At 35.6% G+C, this 24,100-nt stretch overlaps 1 protein-coding gene across 4 annotated transcripts in view; it reads right to left on the reverse strand.

Moving 5' to 3' along the window:
- Window positions 1-12,119: 12,119 nt before the first annotated feature.
- LOC109678628 (probable G-protein coupled receptor 174) overlaps window positions 12,120-24,100 on the reverse strand; it is a 34,049-nt gene continuing 22,068 nt past the window's right edge. For all 4 annotated transcript variants that reach the window (XM_074062751.1, XM_074062750.1, XM_074062753.1 and 1 more), the window contains one exon: window positions 12,120-17,456. In XM_074062751.1, the coding sequence (XP_073918852.1) occupies window positions 15,847-16,848 (1,002 nt within the window). In that variant the 5' untranslated portion in view covers window positions 16,849-17,456 and the 3' untranslated portion in view covers window positions 12,120-15,846. The remainder of the gene's footprint in view (window positions 17,457-24,100) is intronic.

Raw genomic sequence — 24,100 nt, forward strand, 5'->3', positions numbered from 1 at the left:
AAAGAAGAAAAGAATGATAGGGACTGAAAATATTGAGATATACCACATCTGTGTAGGAATAAGACACAATGAAACACACTAAAAACTGTTGAACTATAAGGATAGGGGGAAAAGTATAAGGAAGAGCAATTAGAGGGGGGTTGACTGATTAAAGTACAATATATTTACAGGTAAAACCCCCACTGAACAGTTAACAGACACACAGTAAAGGACAGGAATGTAAAATATGTCATGTTAAGGAGAGGGTAATAGCAGGAGGGGGAGCGAAAATGAAGACGGTAAAGGAGAGTGAGTATGGTTGAGGTAGTTTTATAGAAAACTACCATGTATGAATATGGAACACTGAAACCTGTCAAAATCATTTCCAGAAGGGTAGTGGGAGAGGAGGGAGAGTAATGGAAGAGTTGAACCAAACAAGGGTGAAATTTATGCATATGTGGAAATGTTACAGTGACACCCCTTCTATAACTATACCTATCATATACTAATAAAATGTTTTTAATTAAATTGAAAATAAAATTCACATGTAAATACAAATACAGTTCATTTTGACTATGTTATCTAGGTGGCAAATTCCTAGTGCTTTGCTAAAACCCTATACTCATTTGTCCTCAAAAGCACATATTCATGAATGAGTAAATAATAAATGAAATAGTAACAGCAAAACTAGAGTAAGCTGAATTGAGAAGTAAATGGGAGGTAAAAAAAAGTGTAGATAGCCTGATAAAGCTAACTCTATAGTTAGTATCCTTCTACTCCTAGAGCCTAACACAAAGCACATTGCACGGTATTCATTCAATATTTAACTAATTAATTAATGTAACTGTTAAGATTAGTAAATTTCTACAAATTTTTCTTTCCTTGCAAATCTTAAAGATAGAGCACAATGTAGATCACCTTAAATATGAAGTCCATGATTTGTTTTACTTTCACAATCAGTAGAAAAAACAGCTTTACAAATGATTTAAAGTAAGCATATTATTTTCTAAAAATACATGCCGCCCCAATATTTTCTAAATTCTTTTCTAAATTTAAAAATAACTATTTTTAAAATGTTTATTCTTCTCTAGCACTTCTACTAAGCCTCACCTCCATGCCAGCTTCTGAAAAATGCATTTCTTTTCTTATCTCTTTATGACAGCCATTTTAAAGGAATCTAAATCTAAAGGACCCAAAGGTCCTTTCAAATGAAAATCTAAAATACAGCCAGTCACCTGGGTCATTACAAGGTTAACCAGCGTACAAGAAAATTAAAAAAGGTTTAAGCCTCAGGCTCATCCTACTCTAACTATATTAACTTTCAAAACCTGTCTTTCGGTTTCAACTCTCATCATATTTGCGAGGAAAATCCACATTTTATTTCCAGGACTATTGTATATAGGGTATTGATTTGGGCTAAGCTATGTCATCAAATTATGCATTGGTAAATGATTGACTCATCCAACTCAGCCTAAATTGAGCAATGGAAGAAGTAGTAATGAGAATTTCCATCCCTCTACCATGGCAGAGTCAGGCTCCAGCTTCAAACCCAGAACGAAACATGCTTATGATAGTAGAAAGAAAGTGAAACGCTGTGGAGTATTTTGCACCCATTGAAATATAATGGTTTGAAATTATGCTTGGTAAAGAAAAACCTAAAGTGTTCCTTGATTCCCACATTAAGTTAAGAGTTAACTGAATTTTAGTGGTTTTTAGAGGCCTCTGACTAGGTTTCATGGGAGTAATGAATTGACAAGAAACTAGTGAATTTCTGTCCTGGGAAATATATTTAAGAAAGCCCAATTTTTTCTTACTGCTTGGGTTTCTTTTTAATATTGGTAGATATAATCATGATGCTCTTCCTGGCCTGATTCTCCAGAGCACATTTTGGATTAGGTGTGGACTTTAATGAAACCATGCCCACATAGGTTTGAAGTATAGCCAAATATGACAGCTTAAAACCAAGTAAAGGACTCTTTTTCACTGAGGGGATATTAAGTATTTAAAGTACACAAAAGTCATGTATAACCTTCTTTTGAAAGAATAATATTCTTACCCAGAGCTATGCCTATTGCAAGAAACAAAATTTGGAGTCTTAGATACCACTGGATCAACTGGTAGATTTTTAGTTAAATTAGTGGCTACTGTTTAAAATCCTGACTTTATTATATGTTATTTATTGCATTCATTGACTTTATTAATCTATTGGAAATGACAATGACCAAATCAATTAAGCCTTTCAATTTTTGCTCCGTCATTAGAAGAACTATTTATCTATGAAAGAATATAGTAGTCAGTCTACAACAAGCTCTCTGGTAGTTTTCAAGCACAAGTTAATGGGGATGTTCCTGTAATTCTAAAGTCCTATTTGACTGAAAATAAAAATACATTAATATTGAGATTTCCAATACTGCTCTGACATCAAATATCTGACATCAACTGAGTGTAACTATAATTCAATTGAATTCTGACACTAACTTCCAAGAATTAATATAGACCCCATAAGGGAAAGTCCTTTACAAGAGTGCCACCACTTCAGATACTAGCTGTAACTTTCAGACATGCATAAGCCACTTGCACTTCTGCCTAACTGTCTTCTCACAATCTCCTCAGGTTAAATAATTCACTAGAATGACTCACAGAACTCACAAAAGTGCTGTTTATTGTTACTATTTTCTTATAAATGATACAAATGAACATCCATATGAAGATATATATACAGCAAGGTCTGGCAGAGTCCTGAATTCAGGAACTTCTACTCCAGTGGAGTTAAGATGTGCCAACTTCCCAGTGTAAGGATATGTTCACCATGCAGAAAGTTTCTCGAGCCTCAATGTTCAAGGTTTTTATCCATACCTCATTATATAACCATGACTGATTATATCTTTGGTCATGTGATTGAACTCCATCTCCATCCTCTTTGTCCTCTCAGGAGGTCCAACTGATGCTCAATCACATAATCTGTTGGTTGGTCTATCTAGTGACCATCTTCTGTCTTGAAGCTATTTATCCTCCCATACTTCGAATAACCTTTTAAATATGTATTTCTGTCACTGAAGCATTTTTTCAGTTCTTTGCAAGGAACCAAAGAGAAAGGGCCAGATATATGGTTTATTTTGTGTCACACTAATACAACACAAAGAGATAACTGAATATGTTTCCTCTTAGATGGTTTTGATGGCCCTTGATAATCTGGTAATCTAGCAGGGAGGAGAACCAGAAGAGAAACAGACAGGCTGTGTTCTGATAATAAGACAGGGGGAAGGGATGACAAAGCAGAGAGATAAAACTTAAAAAACTGAAACACGAAGAATGTCAAATAGCACTGGGGGAATGAAATAGCCAATGAAGTCACAGTGCTGCCATATGTGGGTTGAGCTTTGCTTTTTGCTTCTGTAACCTGCTTGCAAGGGTATGGGTATATAAGGGGAGACCTCTTTGTTCTCGGGGCTCAGCTTTGAAAACGAATCTGCTGAGTCTGTGCCAGCACAATAAAACATTGCTTCCTGCTAAACTGCTTCAGTGTCCTGTATCTTAGCTTTAGATTCCTGCAACATTTCTTGGGGCTCGTTGCCGGGATTGTGGAGATGGTGATTTGTCACCTCCCTTGATCAACTCCCAGAGACAGCTTGTAACTGCCTTTTGGGGTGAAGCTGTGTCTCTAGGGTTCAGGGAGTGGGGCGGAAGTGCTGTGCTATGTGAAAGTGTGTCAGACACCCCCAAGAGTTAGGGAGGTTGAGCTTTTCCTGGGAAATAGCTACAACTGAGGTTAAGGGAGTGATAACAAAAAATTCAGTTCCAAAGAGGGAGACCCCCAAGAGAACAGATGCATCATTCACCATTCCACTGGATAGCCCTCTGGGTATAATTAAATTTTTTTTTCTTTTTTTGAGAGTGCACTCTAATTGTGTGTGTGTGTGTGTGTGTGTGTGTGCATGTATGTAATTTGCTCCTAGAATGCCAGCTCATTTTATGCACACTTAAGTTAACATTTTTTCCTGGCATACTTAATTTATAAGACTTTTATGTGTTTGTGTATATGTGTGTATGTGTAAGCATCTTCAATATGGTTCTTAAACTGCTGTTAGAAGGTTAATGTGATATTCAAGGTAACAAAAAAACCCAGGGTGTTTGTTTTAACTATCTCTTTTACAAACTGCTTAAACTTTTTACATACTAATATGTAAACATCTTGAGGACTGCTCTTATTATAAAGTAAATGTAAAAAATTATTACTCTGTTCTACTGCTACTTTTAAGAAAACAGGTTTTCAAATTTATTTCAATCAGGTCTCATTAGGATGCAGGCATTCGGTGGTTAACTTCTGGCTTAGACAAGAGGAGGGGGAAAAAAAGAAAAAAAAGAGGGCTACAGCCTGCAACAGGAATCTTAAAATTTGAGTAGTTAAAAATGACTTTAGCCTGTTTCATTCTGTCATAAATAAAATCTGGGATTTAATTCTCTCTTATAATACATGGGTCTACTAACAAATGGGCTCTCTATAAATTGTTTTTATACAAAAACATTTTAAGATTGCTTTCTTCCTGGCTTTTTCCATACAAATATAAGGTTCTAAGTTAAAAGGCTTTGTGAGGTATTTTCAACAAATGACTATATATATATGTGTGTATATATATACATATATACACACATATATATATACATATATACACACATATATATATACACACACATATATATATATATACACACACATATATATATATACACACACACACATATATATGGTATAAATGATAATGGTTTTTTTTAAATAAAAGGTTAAAAAATACTTTTAAATAAAAAAAGGATAGAGACAAGCTCCTCCAAGGGATACAAAATAAGTTGTCATAAAGGTACAGAGTAAGTTGTCATAAAACTATGGAGCTTACAGATGTTTATATAAGTGATTGAGTTGACTAAAATCCAGTCACGTTAAAGATTTTGTAAGATCAAAATTTAATGTACTGATGTTAAACTAAAACTTAATTCTCTAAGCTCATAACAATAAGACTATCTGAAAAATATTGTTCTTTATAACATTTACAAAAACTGTCTTAAAATGGATTTTGTTTTGTCAACATAACTGTTAGAAATTTTTGGTGCTACAGGTTAATCCACGAATTTATCAAAACAAGAGTTTATTAAAACACAGAGAGGCAGAAGACAGCTGAGCATAGGGAGTACGGCTGCACTGATATGAGGGTTGAGACAAATTTACTTATGTAAAGCAAAGTAAAAAAAACAAAGCCAAAGTACACCCTCCAGATAGGATAAAGAAATAAAACTCCAGTTTTTATTGGACTCAACAGAGTGGAGATATTAGTCCTACTCCTTCCATATGGCAAGTGGAGGGAATTTTTGCCCAGGGATGGCCAGATTGGGCCTGTTATTTTAGGGGGACTCCATTGACTACAGGTTGGTGGGATCCTGCTGCATATCATGAACAATGTGTTAATGTCAACAGTCTGGAATGTGACCCCTTATCAACATCTGAGCCATGATTCTTGGCCACTGTGTTTCCTAACTCCACACTTAGTCCCCATAAATATTTACCTGTGTTCTCTGGTGCTTTTTGTCAGGGTTTTAACTACTAAGGTAACAGAGTCATGTTCATTTATCAGTTGGTTTATGTTAGGGCTGGTTTATGTTAGGGTTAACAGTGAGGACAGCCATGTTAGAACTAGAACTCATTTTCCCTTTGCAGATGGCTTTCTAGAAACTCCCCACCCAACCCCAAAGACTGACAGAGGGACAATTGTTAACCTTTATCTCCCTGGATGGATGCCAAGGACAGTTGAGCAGACAATGACCTAACTACAACTTATCTTTCTTGGTTGCCCAGCAGCAGTATCCCTTAGTGACCTTCCTGGTACTTCTCCACTAGCCTCCTTTATCTAGCCCAAGCCTGTATATGGCAGTTGGCTCTAGCTCTCTTACTGGGATCCCCCTCCACAGGGCTCCTGTCTGAACAATAAACCCTGTGCTAGTGTTTGAGGTGTCTCTCTGCCTCTTCCATGCCTCTTATTTTCTAACAGTTTATGTAAAATTTTCTAGATGACCTCATAGTTAAACAACTGTTGTCTTGGGTGATTCTAACACAGTCGGTACACTATATGTGTCTGTGACTGGGCTATTTGGGTTTACTAAAACTGTTCTTTCTCCCTACAACTGATAAAAAAATCTAAGGTTTTACTTCAAGAACAACTAAATTAATATGTATATATAACCTCATAGAGCTGTGATGTTGTTGCTGGTTCCTTATACTAAATATTTATGTTTTTCAAGTATATCAAGCCTTCTAAAATACAAAATTTAGATAAACATGGTAACAAAAAGTTAGTGGTACTGATATACTATTCTGTTAGTTGCTAAATTGTCCATCAAAATTTTACCCATGGCTCTTTTAAGTTTTTGTCATTACAGTTCTGATCCTTCTGGGGCATTTACAATCAAGTCCATAAAATTAACTCTAATAAGTGCTTATGTGTCAACAAGATTAGGTTTTTAGACATCTGCTTTTGTTGGATTTTGTTTAGTATTGTCCTTGTCTAGAAGCCTGCTGCCTAATAGCCACTCCTTGTAAGCCTCTTTGTCTCTTAAATTTGGCCAAAAGGGTCTAGTTGCCACTGACTCCCACCTGATCTGCTCATTATTCCCCCCCCTCCCCAATGTGGGACCAAAACCAAACAAACAAACAAAATCCAGGAAAGTGCAAATCCTCACAATGAAGAAAGAAAATGACCAATCAAGAAAGATTTTCAGTTTATACCATACCACCCTAAACATGCCCAATCTTCTCTGGTCTCAGGAGCTAAGCAGGGTCAGGCCTGATTAGTAGTTGGATGGCAGACAGATCTTTAAATGAGACTGCTCAGAGACAAACAGTTTGGAGACAAGGGGAATGCAATCAAAGCTCAAGTGGAGTCACTTATGCCAGACCTCTCAAAAATAACCAAGGCCAGGAGGATTAAAAAACTGGTTCTTATACACGTGTAGCCATCTGGCATTAAAGCCCTTCCAGACACAAACTCATATTTTTAGACAGGGTCTTCTACTTAAATAAAGACAAAGTGACTATTTTTACTGGCTCTAAACATTTTTCTAAACATGTCCTTTGATACTTAAAGATGGTAGTTTTAACTTTTTTAAACAACAAGTTTTCGTAGACATATATACTGATAATATGTTGTTGCCATAGTAGTTCTACTCAGTAAAAAAAAAATACTGTCTGGATAAAAAAATAAAATGTCCAACCACTAAAACCCTATTAGAAGGGCCCTTTTGTTGTTGTCTTGTCTATCTCCACTACAGTTAAAGTAACAAAAATTGCTCCCTGGATGCGCCACACCAGAATAAAGCCAGCCTCTCTCAAGTGGGAATGTATCCCTAACTCAGCTTCACCATCCAAGATCACCCTCCAGAACATCTGCTCCCTTCCTCAGCAGAACTCCGCTTCCCAAGAGACAACAGGGGACCACAAACAATGGGACGACAACCCTGCTCTAGTCACTCCAAAAGCTGACTAGTCTACACACAGAGGAAGCTCAAACATGGCATGCACTCCTGCTCTCTTCTACACTCTTGGACTCTTACCTTTTGGGTTGGCCCTTACAAGGTTTTCCCCATATACTAATTGTTATAAGAGAGGTATTTTGGGGACCTCTGCACAGCCATACTTTGTATTATTTACCCACCAACAGGTCAGATATTAAATCAGCTCATATACTCCCAGGTTACAAGGCTTCTGGTAAGTGATACTAAAAGTCCCAGAGTAAAGAAAACATTTTTTTTAGACTACATTTGTCATAAAAAGTGAGGTGATGGGTCTAATCCTAGAAGCATGCTTAATATTACCCTGCCTGGTCCCCCTGGTATTGTGATCTATCAGGACCATTATGGAGGCCAGTATGAAAACAAAAATGGCCACACATGTAATGATGTTATGGAAATACAAACCCCTAGATCAAGATGATACTCTTTGACTTTAGGTGGGTCTGAGCATCAAAGAGGGGAATGATGTAGCAGAGAGAGGACCAGAAAACAGACAGGCTGTGTTCTGATAATGAGACAGGGGGAAGGGATGACAAAGCAGAGAGATAAAACTTAAAGAACTGAAACATGAAGAAGGTCACATAGCACTTGGAGAATGAAATAACCAATGAAGTCACATGCAGCCATATATGGATTGAGTTTTGCTTTTTGCTTCTGTAACCTGCTTGCAAGGGTATATAAGGGGAGATCTCTTTGTTCTCAGGGCTCAGTTTTTGGACACAAGTCTGCTGAGTCTGTACTGGCGCAATAAAAAGGTTGCTTCCTGCTAAACTGCCTCAGTGTCCAATATCTCAGCTTAAGATTCCTGCAACAGTAAGGCCTAGGTTAACACCACCAATATGAACATTTGTTGTTCACTATAAACCACAAGTCATCAACTGATATAGCATTCCATTCAGAAAATGCTGGATAACAGAATTCAACTTATTTATACCTATTGCATATTCATCCACTCTACATACATTTTTTGAGTACTTACTATGTTTCAGGCTGTGGCTAGGCACAAACGTGAAAAAAGAAGGTGTTTAATTGAAGGTAAAATATAGTATACAAAATGATTGCAAATTATAAGAAGCCATAAGGGAAAAATTTAAGATGATATATTAGAAATTTACTTATAGGAGGTGGAGAATACTTCAATTAGCATGGTCAACTTTGAGAACCCCAAGACTTTGAAAACTGACAGAAAAAGCAAGACAGTTTGTTGTGAAGAACATTCTAGGCAGAAGGAACAAATACTGTAAAGAACTTTTGGAATGATTTTAATTCTTTCAACTGTTTAGTTTGAGAGCAATGCTAAGCTCTGCACTTGAACTAACTCACTGATTGGAAGCCAGAAAAGGGAGTGTTACTTCTTTTTTAAAAACAGGGTAAAGAAAATATAGGTGGAACCCTGATCAGTGCAGTCACTCCCGATGCCCACCTTTTAAATTCTCATGTTGCTGACATTAGATCTTGTCTACTCTGTTTGGAACTGCCAACAAAATTTTAAATTTCTAGAGGATGCTGTTCCTTTTGTTGTAAGTAATGGTGCCATTGGATGATTTGAATAATCCTAAGGAGAAAAAGATGGTGCTGCTCCATTAGAGATAAATGGTAGTTTTAGAAAATGGAATGAGGACAAGGGACAGTTGGGGTTTGTGCTTTAGACCAGATATCTTCAGAGCAGATAATATCTCTAGTAGTTTTAATATCCCTACAATGACAGAATACACATTATTCCCTCCTTTATGCTTCCAATTCTTCCATAATAAAATAATGTTTAATTTACTACACGTTCACTCATAATAATGAGTATAATTTGTAGCTTCCCCTGAAGTTTGGCAGGACCATGTCACTGGTTTCAAGCCAGTGAGTTGCAAGTGGGAAGATATTCAGAATTTCCAGTCATCCACAGGGCAAGAGGATCCCTATCCTACTACCTATAGTGTGACTGCAATAAGATACTATTAAAAGAAAAACTTTAGAAAAATTAAATTTAAGGGTTTATTTGAGCAATGAATCATGAAATGGGCAACACTCAGAAACAGAAGAGGTTCAGAGAACACTGCTAAGCAGTGTGAGCAGCAGAGTTTTATAAGTTTAATGCAGAAACAAAGTAAAAAAAATACTTGATTGGCTATAGCTAAGGCATTTACCTATTTGGGTAGAAGTCCCTTGTTGGAAGTTATTTGGCATTTTATGATTGGTTAAGTTTAAGCTTCACTTTGCTATTTACATTGGGCTTCAATTTGCTTGCACAGGACATCTCAGCTTAACAGCCTGAGAATTAAACTTTTAAAAGCAATGTTTTGTATTACTCAGGTTAAGGAAGCACTCAAAAAATGTTGATGTTCTAAGATAAAGGTCTGAATCCCCAAATATCTTGCAAAAAAAGAAAGAAAAGAAAAATAGGCTCCAGCCACAGTGGATATTTTTTACTTGAAAAAGATATATGTTCCTATGTATTTTAGGTCACAACTCCATCAACAACAAATGAACCATAGACTTATCAGGATAGATTCAAAAATAGAAAATGTGGAATGCCTGAGGGAAGCTTTAGAGAAGTCTAGCCACCTAACTATGAGCAGTATTCATAGAGCTCACATAACTTTGGAATAGGTTTCAGAAAAATTACAGGCTATAATTTACATAGATGCATTTTAATATTATTATACAAATATTGTTTGATGGGTAATTTTGACCAAAACGTAGAAATGTAGTCTGTTGGCAATGACATTTTTATATTTGGGGGAATTAAAAGTATTGAACTCTTTCCTATGAAAGCTGTAAGATTAGACTAAGGACTCACTGAATTGAGTTAAACCTTAATGTCCATCATACTTCTGCAGCAGAAGATTCATCTAAATGAAACAGAATCAGTATAATAAATATTTTTATCCGAGCTAGAACTTTTTCAGATTAACCAAAAGAAAAAAAAAGAATTTTACTTGTTGGAATTTTCTTTTAACACCATTACTAAAAATATCTAAAATCAGTTTTTATTCCTCATTACCTTATGACCATATATTGAACAGTTAATTTGCATAGTATTATGACTTAAACATTTACAGATTAAATTACTTAATGTTTGACGTGTATTTTAATATATCTGAGGTAGGGATATCAATACAGGCATGAAAGAAGATTGGTCATGTGTTCATATTGGTTGAGCTGAAAAATAAGGATTCATTATACCAATTACTCTTCTTATACACTTTATGCATCATAGTAAAAGTTAAACTTGGTGAATGATATAGAAGACTAATGCAATTTAAGACCATTCTAACACAATAGTAGATGTTTTACTACATGCAAAGATGGTATGGAGAGTTTATAGTATGACTACTTTTATACTTCTCACCACTGAGTCCATAATTTGAACCATCTCTTCTTCAGTTTTTACTTTTGTCCTCCTATTTGATTAACATTTATGTCTTTTCTTTTTTTTTTTTTTTGGTGCTGAGATCAAACCCAGGGCCTCACGCATGCTAGGCAAGCACTGTACCATCGAGCTACATCCCAGCCCCTTGATTAACATTTAAAATGTATGAATTCTACCAGTCTTCTTGCAAGTTTTGAATATTCAATATTGTTTAGAAAAGTCTGAAAACTTGCATCATTATGGGCCAGTATCAAACTTGAAGAGCTCCTGAAAGAAAAAGGAAAACTCTAGGATCAAAGAGCCAACCCTAATGACAGTAATCCCCATGTAGCAGTTGCTCCATTATTCTTTGAAAAGTTACAAGAAGGCAAATATAAGTGTTAGGCCTACAGATGAGTCAGAAGATGTGCAGTAAGGAGCAAAACGAAGAGAATTTAGTCAACAATAAAAGAAGAAATGTGGTCTTGGCAAAATCGAGTAGTGGTTAAGGCTGAAGAAGTTCTGCTGAGGAAATGCACTATAAAGTTCAAGAAAGTTACAACTTGTTCTCCTCCCCACCCTCCAAACACAGACCACATCCTTTAAAAACTGAAGAATAAGTTAAGTTAAAACAGTTACATTTACTTTAGACTTTCCTCTCTTACTCCCCCCCCCACTTCCACACTGCAACAAAATATGGTAATAAAGTCAATGAAGTTACTTCTGGGCTGGTTTCAGAGGGAACATAGAGAGGTCTCTATATGACTTGAGAGTATCTGAAGCATGGGGCAGCTCATGTATTTATAATCTCATTATTTTCTTCAAGTCTACCAAGCACCAAAAATTCCTCTTTTGGAAACCCTTTACCACTTTTTAGTAAAGTCTTTCGGTGGCAGCCAAAATGTATAATTCCTAACAACTTTGTTATTATAGAAGACAACAGGACTTCCTGTAAGCCCTGGGGATATGGATGAGTTGGGTTAGAAATCACTAAAGCAGGAAAAAGAAAATTAGGCTGAGAGGAGGACCAAAGACAATCTTCTTGACTTAATATTCTTTTGCTATTTAAGTAATTCTGTTTTGAGAACAGTGGGGGACAGGGCAGGCAGTGGGAGATAATTTTCTCCCTTGCCCATTTCACCAAAAAAAATCACACTGGCATATTTTAACAATCCTTAAGACTAAGAAGAAAACATTCCCTCTGCCCCCTCATCACAAATATAGGACTTTGTCCATACTGAGAGTGAGGGAATAGTTTTCGGGAAGGTATGAATAATAAAATGTCTGTCTATGATAGGAAAGGGGGACAAGAGTAGGGTGGGGTGAAGTGATTCTCTGAGTTGAATGCACTTCTCCAGTGAATAGGAAGGGAGAGTAGAGCCTCAGGGACTTTTGTCCATGTGTATAAGAACACTAACAAAATCCTCAAATCTATCAGTTTGCCCTAACAAGTAATTAAATGTGCATTGACTTTGGGAGGCAGAGAATTTCTATGTAATTACAGGCAATCTTTATTATTAAAATGCATACTATAAATTATAGTTGTAAATAAATTCCAAGTGCAACATTTCACAGTATCTTGGAAGTTAAAACAAAAAAGGTGACATAAAAATTAAGTTGCACAAGAGTTCCACTGATGTACTCTTGCAGATCAATGCAGCTTGGTCTTTTGTTCCTGGGGCAAATGGTTCCTCTTCATGGAATTACCAATTAACACAATTTGCTGACTAATTGGGTGACGATGAAAACATAAACCATTTGAAATTAATAACAATAATAATTACAGTAAAGACAATAATAATAACATGAACACCACTCCATATTTAATTTTTCTCTTATTGGGATAATTACGTTTGCATTTTGAAATCAAAATTTAAACAACTTTATAAAGGAATTATGAAGTTTTTATCTTTAATTATATATTACCATAATTGAAGGTATTTTCTCTTTGTACCTTAATTTCATAGAACTCCAAGAGCGATAGATGAGAGCTCTAAAGAGAAGATTTACCAAGGAAGCGGGAATCTCAAAAAGGAGGCAGCTCTCTGGATAGTAGCTGCAACACTAATTCTTAGTTTAGATTTTTTCCTGGAAATTAAGGCCAGAGTTAGAAGGGAGAGAGATCAAAAGAAATTTAAAAAAAAACAAAGATCTTGGAAGTGGATAGCCATGCTTTGGGCTATATTTCTTAGAATTTAGTGTCTCCATAATAGTAAGCAAAATAGTTGGTACTTAGTATACCTAACCTGAAAGACACTGTTGTAAGACCCACTTTGTTCAAAATATTTTCCCTACCAGCCAGGCACCGATGTCTCATGCCTGTAATCCTAGCTATTCAGAAGATAGAGGTCAGGAGGATGGCGGTTCGAAGCCAACCCCAAGCAAACAGTTTGGGAAACCCTATCGAAAAAAAAAACCATCACAAAAAGGTCTGGTTGAGTGGCTCAATTCGCCAGGGTGCCTGCCTCTCAAGCATGAGGCCCTAAGATCAAACCCCAATGCCACCAAAAAAAAAAGATATTTTCACTTCCAGTATATCTTCTTCAGTGTCTGTCATCCCTCCACTGAAAGTCACCACTTTGTGTTAATGCCTAATCCTAAAGTTTGAGATTCAGATCTGTCTGGGTTAATTAATATTAAGCTATGTCATTAGCACCTTAATGTACCAAATTACTGCTTAGAAGAACAAGGGGATAGAGGAGAAAACCAAACATACTGATGCAGTGTGGAGTTAAAAACCTAAACCTGGATGGGCAGGCCTGAGTATAAGGAGTAGCATAAAAACATTGGATACATATCTTCTCCATGAATGGTGTCAATGGCCTGCCTAACAAATGGGCTGTAACCTCAACCACTCTTCTACAAGGATAAATTATATGTAGAAATATTTCCTCTCCACTTTAAAAAAAAAGAGATGCTAAAAGTGAAATAAATGTTAACAAAATTAAATCAGTGGTCTACCAAAGGGACTTTAAGAAGTGTACTTCGTGCTAATGTAGTTTCTTACTTAATGTAGAACCTAGCAAGCATGAAGAGTATAGACATGAGTCTCCCATTATAATTACCCACAGTTGTTTCACAATTTCACAAAATGATTACTTGCAACCCTATTACAACACTAAATTATAGTCAAACACAAATCACTGTAAAGCAAACAGACCAGGCACAGTTATACTTAACTTTTTTTAAAACAAAAATTAACACTCACTTAAAACTAATTTAATACATCAAAACATGTACCTTAAAATGAATAATTAGAAGATACATAGATACATTATTGCTAGCAGCACAAAGTTTTTTTTTAATACGGTATTATTTTAATACCAAGGTAGAAGCAAAATCAACACTTATCCAGAGAAAACTTTCCATTAATCTGATGTATTAGAGTTCATTTTGATTTCACCAATTTCTCCTCCCCCAAACATATTAGTATCATAACTGTGTGCCTAAAACCTCCCCTTCCTCTAAATATATAAAAACCTTGCTTGTTTCTGCATTCATTATGGATGAAAAGTAAAATGTGTCTTTATTACATATCCCACAGATTTTAAGTAAAGCATTTTTTAAAAGTTGGAGATTTTTGCTGAACCATGGCTCAGCATATTCTAATATATACAACCTGAGGTTGAATTATTACTCATACCCCAGGTTTCTCTTGCATAAAAGTATCAAACAGGTAGCAGGCAAGGCATTTTAAGGGGTACCCAAGACTGCCAAAATGTTCTTCTGTACTTTTCTCAAAATGTGAAAGAATTGCCCTCTCCAGTTTTTGGGAGGTAGGCTGTGCAGGCTTCAGAATGGTATGGCTTGGGCAAAGCTGGACTGGAAAAAGAATTCAATGCAGGCTAAAAGGACCACATGACTGAATGCCTCCAAACCCTTCTCTGGTTTGTGGAGATGGTTTGAAAACCATCACCCAGCATAATTCAAGAAATACAGTGTGGTGACGATTTTAAGAGATGAGTTTGACTTTGCCTTATCTTTTTATTCTGTCTTAAGCTTAGTGATTAATTAGTGCACTATTTCTTCCAGAGGCTCAGTAAGTACAGTAACCTGTCAGAGTGACTTTAATGTCACTCTGGAAACATGATGAAAAATTCCTCTACTAGGCAGGTTCATATATCTCCAGAGCTGTTCTTTGGAAATAGTTGAAGAGAGCCACAACTGTGATTGTCACCTATCTGCTTTCCCCTGAGTCTAGAGGTCTTAGCGTCATCTCGGGTAAGCTCATGAAAACTACCTGCCCTAGACGGATTCAATGTGACATTTTATACATTCACAGAGGATTATAGTACATGAATCTGTGAATTGTTTTTAGTTTAAACATACCAGAGACCTGAGTTCAAAATTTCATTCAATAACTAGGTGTGATAGATCATGCTTCATGTTGACATTGAATGAAGAAAACAGCTTTTCGAGTCTTCAAACCCCAGAGTATAAATCACACAATAGAAATAAAAATGATCTTGTGATTATAACATTTTGTTTACACAGAGCAATATATTGTCTATACTACTTAAAATACAACCAAAATATGAAGTTGGAATGTAAACTGTCATTGCTACAATAAATAGACAATTATACTTCTGAAAATCAAGACTCTATCTGTAGAAACAAAATTAAGTGCTTACTGTGGCCCCAAGCTAATCACCTCTTTGTGACTTAGGTTCACAAAACTGTGGACTCCAGTTGAGCAAAAATGCTTGTATAGAAAGTCATTGAAATTTTATAGTTTAAGTCTTGAAGACTAGATGACAAATTACTACAGGACATATCAACATCAATGATGGTGGAACATAATGCTCCAAACAGGTCCTTTTATAAAGATGTACATCCCCCATACAGGCAAGATAGAACTTAACTGAAAAGTTGTGAAGGCTTTCTGTGAGTATTTCCTTCCCTGTTGCTTGGAGTATTGTGAATGTGTTCTGCTATACTTGTGTTTCAGGCCACATTCAGTTTGGCTTTATTTAACATAATTCAGTTGCCATGTCAGAAGGGGTATGGCTATTCACAAATGATCTTGTATGGAGTTGGATGCTATCATGCAGGTCTTGTCTTGAAAGACGTCTTCTGAACTCATTAGTGGTGAAATAGTATATGACTGGGTCAAGGCAGGAATTCAGACTAGCAAGACATAGGGCCACAGAATGAAATATTAGAATCACTCTTCTGGCTAGGCAGCTTTTAATTTCATTGGACTTGACTAGAAAATCTAAAGGAAAACTGAAGTGGTAAGGTGCAAAGCAAATTAGGAATACCCCTGTACAGGTTAAGATCATCTTCAAGGCTTTCTTTTTCTCTCCAAGGTCTTGAGCAACAGGATATTTATCTTTGAGTGATAAAACTGTCTTCCAGGTACAGTACAGGACAATCAGAAGAGGAGTCACAAATCCAATTGACTCACCAACAGTCATCATGGCAACAGACTGAGCCAGACTAACGTTTCTGGTAGGTAGATCCACAAAGCATTTGGTTCTGTTGCCTGGTGTGTCACCATTAGTTCTGAGAAGAGGGAAGAGAAGACAGGCAAGGCAGATAATCATCCATCCAGCAATGCTAATGTACAAGTCATATTTTTGTTTGCAGTCATTGAAGCGAAAAGGATACATGAGAAACCAAAATCTTCGCACACTGATGCAGACTAAGAAGTAGATGCTTGCGTACATGTTAACATACTTCAGGTAGAAACAGAACATGCAGAGACCGGGTCCAAATGGCCAGTCGTGGTTCAAGTAATAAAAGATCCTCAGTGGCAGGGACAGAACTTGTAATAGGTCTGCAATAGCTAAGTTTATCATAAATATCACAGCTCGTTTGGTTTCTTTCATATAGCCATAAAATACCCACAAGGCTAATATGTTCCCTATGAGACCAGGCATGAGAATGACAGTGTATGTCACTGCATAAATAAAGTACCGAAAATCTGTATTGTCTCCATCTGTTCTGTTACATGTATCATTAGCAAGCATGACTCTTTCTAGAGAAATTGTTTTTGCCTAATGGTAATTCAAAAACCTAAATTCACATTTAACAGCCTCTCATTCTACAAGATGTATGGTCAATGGTTTAGAGAGACTGAGTATAGAACAATCTTCTTTTTGCCACATCAATTAGTCTCTAGAATGATTTGGGGACTTTTCAAAGGGTTAACTGTACATTTTTTTGAATTTGTCTACAGTAACTACATACAAGTAAATGTGAAAATGAGAAGTTGATGTAATTTTCTCCTCTCCTTTATTATATTGTAAGGCCTTCCAGGACATCACAACATTTGGTTCTCCCCCATTTGGATCACAAATGTGCCATACAGCAGCTCCTCAAACTCCATGTGATGATAGACATCTCTTTAGAAATGTTTGGTAGCTTCTTCTTTTTCTTCTTCTTCTTCTTCTTCTTCTTCTTCTTCTTCTTCTTCTTCTTCTTCTTCTTCTTCTTCTTCTCCTTTCTTTTTCTTCCTCTTCTTCTTCCTCACATAAAAGAAAGGTTTGCTTTAGTAGACAGTGAGTCTGCCACTCTTCTGGGATAATTATCTTGGATGGATCAGTTTTCTGAGACCTTTTCAGATAAGTGTTGAAAGCTAAAAAGTAAGAAAGAAAGACAAACTGTAAGTGAAAGAAAACAAGCTGATATCTTGCACATTTTTGAAAATAAGATAAGTCCTATGTATAAGAGAATACATGAGTTTGAATAGAAAGTCTTGATGTGAGTAAGGATAATATACTACAGGTTCTACAAGGCACTTTATAATCAAGAAAGTATAGATAGAAGGAACTTGAGAAATAAAATCTATCTCTTTGTTTCTCCAAATCTATGAACCAATATCATATGGAAACTTTTGAGAAATTCAAAAGATTCTCAGACCAGCACTAGACTTGTAGAATCAGAATATGCATTTTAATAATTCCTTTCTGGTGATCATTCTATATATTAACATTTGTGAAACTTATCTAGACCAGTGGTTCACAAACTTCACAGATCTTCAGACTCATCTCGGAAAGTCTTTTAAGCACTAGTTTTCTGAAGAGATTCTGATTCAGTATGTTTGGGGTAGGGCCCAGAATTTAAATTTTTTAAACCTTCCCATATGATTTTGATATAGTCAGCCCAGCATTTGTCCTTGAACCATGATTTGGGGGCCATTGATTTTATCTATCCAAATCCTTCCCAGATGTTTAAAAATAAGTGGGCAGCTAGTCTCTCTTTAAATACTTCCATTTACATGGATCATTTAGTCACCTCTTAATTATCCAAGACAGCAGACCATAGCACCAGAAAAGAGAAACAAAATGCCCAGAAAGTTGACTCATCTGGGTCAATGACCCTTGTCCTGAGGTAAACAAATTTTTGTTTAGGGGCTTGGATAGTTGCCTTAAGGCTGCTGAAAGGTGGGAGGACTTAACAGACTTTAAAGATATGTGGGAAGAACAAAAATGAAACAGAAATTATGAAACATCCTGCTTTGGATTATCAAATCCATGTAGTTTGAAGTATACATGATTCAGCTCCTAAAGGAATTGTTATTGTTATAATAAGTAAATTGCTCGGTAAGTAAAATAGCATATTTTATTTAAGTATATGGTATTCACTTTCTTTAAAAATCTTGATAGATAACATAAACTATGCATTCAGGATGAAAAGGTTTAACGCTTGAGATTTCTTAGATAAAGAAGATGTAGAAATATGGTGTTATAAAACAAGCACAACTCACAAGGATAACATTGATAATTGAAAGAGCTGTTGCAGTCAAAGATTATTCCCCTCTTATCTTTGAAATATTATCCAAGGTAGTAATTTCATTGAGGTGACAGAGAAAATTAGATGACAAACAACAGGTGTATGAAAAGATGTTCAACATCACTAATCAGTAAGAGAAATGCAAATCAAAACCACTATTAAATACCATCTCTCTCCATTAAGAATATCTATTATCATAAATAGTGATTCAATAAACATCGGTGTGCAAGAAGCTCTATCATATCCTGGAGCACATTCCTTTGGATATATACCCAGGAGTGGTATCACTGGATCATATGGTAGTTCTATTTTTAGTTTTTTGGGCATAAGGAAAAGGTGAATGTGGGTGAATATGGTAGATATTATTTTGTATTCATATATGAAAATAAAAGAATGAAACCTGTTGAAATTATTCTAAGGAGGGGATGAGGAGGGAGAATTATAGAGGGGGTAAATCTAATATATATTGCAAGCACATATGTAAATATCACAATGTATCCTCCTATACAACTATTATATGCTAATAAAATTTTTAAAAAGAAAAAAAAATCTTTCTTTTGATAATAAAGAAAGATTGCAAATGCTGCTGAGGCTGTGTCTAAAAGGGAATACTTTTACATTTTTGTAGAAATGTAAATTGGTATAGCCACTGTACCAAATAGCATCTTAGTTCCTCAAAAAAAAAAAAAATAAAAATGCAAGTACTCTATGACCTGGCAATCCCACTGTTTATGTACATAAAGGAAATGAAATCAGTCTGTTGAAAAGACATCTGCCTTTTGTATTCGTTTCAGCATTATTCCCAAAACACAAGATATGGAATCAAGCTAAGCAACAATCAGATGAACACATAAAGAAAAACTTGGTATATATACCCAAAGGAATACTATTCGGCCTTTAAAAAGAAGGAAATTCTGTCATTCAGAACAACATAGACAAACATGGAGGACATCATGTTAGGTGATATTTCACTTATTAGTCAGGCTCAGAAAGACAAATACCACATAATACAATCGATCATATATTTAGAATTTATAAAAGTCAAACTCATAGAAGCAGGAAGTAGAAAGGTGGTTGCCAGGAGCTAGGGATAGAGTGGAAAATAGGGATATAATATGTTGACCAAAGTATATAAATTTTCATTTGTAAAATAAGCAAGTTCTGAGTATTTAATACACAGCTTGATGACAATAGTTAATATTACATTGTTTACTTAAAATTTGATGAGAGCAAAATTTAATTGACCTCACCATGCACCTCTCCCTACACATCCACACTCACTCTTTACACACACATGATCCAATGTTACCTTTTCATGTGATTTTCCTTGTTCTTCCTATTTAAAATTGAACTTTGCCAGTACTACCTACCCAACTCTCTTCTTTATTTATTGTATATTCACCATGAACAACATGCTATATTCTTTTTATTTATTTACTTTGTTTTATATATCTTTCCTTACTAGAACATAAAATTCATAAGGAAATGATTCTTGTGTGTTTCATTTACTTGTTGTATATAAGAGTCAAGAACTGCATAAAACACAAATTAAGTGCTCAATATTTATTAAATTAAATAATTTTAGTAAATATATATTAATTGATCATAAAAATAAACATATCTCAAACAAAAAAACCCAGCATCTAACCAACTCAAACAAGATTCTACTCCAGATTTCATGACTGTTACAAACTTTACCAGTATTTCCCCATGTAGCCTGTCTCAAAGTTTTGGAGACATTGACTCTTTCTCACTTGTTCCCTACTTTTAAATATGTTCCTAAGGAGACCATGCCATGAGAGAAAAAATATCTGTTTAAGAGTTAGATCTGGATTTAAATTCTTGCTCCTTAAGTTAATAACTGTGAGTCCTTCAGTACCTTACTAAACTCTGTGGTTTTTAATTTTCTTCTCAGTAAAATTAGAATAATCATAGTATCAAACCTGCAGAGTCAGTATGAGAAATAACTGAGAGAATGTATGTAATACATTTAGCATATTGACAGGTACACATTAAGTATCCAATAAACATTAATTATGATGACTATAATTATTATGTTCTGCAAGTAGAATATTGTATAATCATCTCATTTTTTTTTTTTTTTTGGAAATACTTTTCCTTTATTTTTTTTTTTTCATTTTTCTTTTATTATTCATATGTGCATACAAGGCTTGGTTCATTTCTCCCCCCTGCCCCCACCCCCTCCTTTACCACCCACTCCACCCCCTCCCGCTCCCCCCCTCAATACCCAGCAGAAACTATTTTGCCCTTATCTCTAATTTTGTTGTAGAGAGAGTATAAGCAATAATAGGAAGGAACAAGGGGTTTTGCTGGTTGAGATAAGGATAGCTATACAGGGCATTGACTCACATTGATTTCCTGTGTGTGGGTGTTACCTTCTAGGTTAATTCTTTTTGATCTAACCTTTTCTCTAGTTCCTGGTCCCCTTTTCCTATTGGCCTCAGTTGCTTTAAGGTATCTGCTTTAGTTTCTCTGCGTTAAGGGCAACAAATGCTAGCTAGTTTTTTAGGTGTCTTACCTATCCTCACCCCTCCCTTGTGTGCTCTCGCTTTTATCATGTGCTCATAGTCCAATCCCCTTGTTGTGTTTGCCCTTGATCTAATGTCCACATATGAGGGAGAACATACGATTTTTGGTCTTTTGAGCTAGGCTAACCTCACTCAGAATGATGTTCTCCAATTCCATCCATTTACCAGCGAATGATAACATTTCGTTCTTCTTCATGGCTGCATAAAATTCCATTGTGTATAGATACCACATTTTCTTAATCCATTCGTTTTTAAAATGGCATTTCTACTCTATTTCAAGTCTTTATTTATTACTTAATTTCTGTATCCCTCATTTTCTCCCTCCATTCTTCATAAGACTGTCATGAATTTGTTTCTAAGACAAACAGTTGAAAAAGCATTCCTGCCCCCCTGCTTCCCACAAATCACCATGTACATAGTTTGACAGTAAATGGTTTCCTTAATACATTGCTACGTGACTTTAGAACCTTATCTTCTACTACCCCACCAACATACCCAGCAATCCAGCACAATTATACACCTACTCTTCAAACTGTCTTTTTTCTTTTTCATAAACAGCATTTTATCATTCTGTTACCTTAACCTGGAACATTTTTTTAGCCTATCAATCCCACCTGTTTGTAAAGCCCTTTCTCAAGTTTCCTACTCTTCATGAAACTTTTGTGGTTAACTAAACACTCTTATGCTAGCCCCTTTCTTTGAAGCCCATTTGTCACTCTGTTATAGTACCTAACTTCCTCTTCTTTTGCTATGGTAATTTGTGTCTTTTGTCTTAATTATGCCATTGTCCTCCTGCCCACTACACCCTCCCCCTGCAAGTCCAGAAACTCCTTAAGTTATGGGGTGGGTTTTGTTTTGTTTTTACTTTATTGTTGTTGGCTGGGGGTACACTGTGGCACTTACAAAGGTTTTTACAATGTATCAATTTGTATACCTCCGTATCTCCTGGGGTACCTAGAACATGTCTTGGAACATGGCAGTTTCATCAAATCTTTACTCAGCAGGTATATATTCAGACCGTGCAATTTTCCAGGTACCATACTTGATAGTGGAACTACAGACAAAAGAAAAAGGCACATGACCTCTGTCTTTGACTTTATGATTTAGTGAAAGAGAATTGCCATACAGTGTGAACAAACATTATCCTAAGTACAGTGTATTCTATAAGCCCATAAGAGAAGAGCCATGTAAACTATTTAGAACACATTTGCTGAAGTGAACTGAACTGAAACTCAAGACTAACCTATATAAAGGATTATAAAGCCTGTGCTACTCCTGTTGGTCATTCTGTCAGTGGCCATAATTTTTAATGTTTATTAGTGTATGTTAATTATACAAAATAGCTTTATTGTAACATTTTCATACATTTATATAAGGTTCTTTGATCTAATGAATTTTTGTCTTTATATTTTTAGCCTGTAGCCTTAAAATGTTCTGGAATAGAGCATCTCCACTAAAACTCTGGATTCCTCCTGAGATAGCTAATGATGTCTTGCCTTAATTTAAGTAACATTATTTTCTAGTAGAAAATTTGACCAAGGAGACTTTCAACCATGGGAAAACTCAAGGTCAACTGTGCTATAATCAGTATAGATATTCATTTATCTAAGAGTCATGGGTCAAAAAAAGAAGGGGCCATTTTTGCAAAGCATACCATGTTCTTTGAAATTATCCTTTTATAAGAGAAATCTATATTGTAACAGGCACTAGATCATACTCCAATTTTAAGTAAAAGATTTGAAGTAGCTTACCAGACTTTTTAAGCATTTTTTCCTACTTCAGGAAACTGTCCTTCCTCAATTTGTAGTTACTTAGGAAGAGGAATAAAGAAAAGATAAAAATAACCAGAGCCTGAATACAACATGTTAAGTTTCCAATGATCTATAGGTCAGAAACTATTTCATATGGAGTTCTTGTAGGAAGTTATTATATTCATTTGTGAAGATACATCTGTTCATACAAACCTGAAGCTCCACTAAATTTAACTTATGTTTGAATAGTATGTTCCAGCTATATCAGATTACATTGCTTATCCTGGTGAAATCTGGTAGTACTGAATATCAGGGAGAGCTTGTATCATTTTGGTGAGACTCTGAGCAAGCTGAAATTACTTATTAAGATTTTAGCTGATAATACCATCAGACTTGCCTCCATTAAAATGTATATCTATGTTTTAATAAAGTAAAGTGGAAGATGAAAATACTTGATCGTCAAATTTCCTAATTCCTAATTATGGTCTTTGAGACATACTAGTGGCAAATAGAGATGATATTTTGGGGAGTGGAGTCCTTCCCAGAAACCATCTAATTCCAGGTTATAGGCAACCACTTGTTTAAAAACCAACTTTGCTTTAGAGTTCTGGTTAGGTGCACACTTTAGTAAACCAAGAAAAAGTAGACCACAAGTGACAGCAAATGATGTGGAACTGAACAGGTGTGTATGTATGGAGGAGGCAATTGTAACATTATGACAAGTAAGTATTCTCAAATGTCAGAAGAAAGCAGAACAATTTCTTTTCTGATTCTAGTCAGTACACATGGCAACTCTCAAGCCTTCCTTTTCATTTTTGAAAATCTTCGAAAGCGTATAGCTTACAATCTTTCTGGGAAACATGTCTAGCAAGTGCATATAGTCAGAGCTAACTACATGGAAATAAGAACATACTTTTAAAAGTGTTTGCCGGGTTAATTTTCCTATGGAATTCACCAGTTCTGCTTACTGGATCTTCCACCAGGTTATTTTTATTAAAGAGAGGTGTTCTTGGATATCTTCTCCAAACAGGCTCCCAACTCATTTTAGCTTCAATACCTTCCATGAGTCCCCTATAGTTTAACCTCATAGAGATGAAAACACATATATACAGGCAGAGAATGCAACTACTGTGAACCTTGCCATTTTGCCATGAAATTCTTTCACTTAGCTGAGTCTAAATGTCTCT

The sequence above is a fragment of the Castor canadensis genome, chromosome X (genome assembly GCF_047511655.1).
Source record: "Castor canadensis chromosome X, mCasCan1.hap1v2, whole genome shotgun sequence".
NCBI lineage: Eukaryota > Metazoa > Chordata > Mammalia > Rodentia > Castoridae > Castor > Castor canadensis.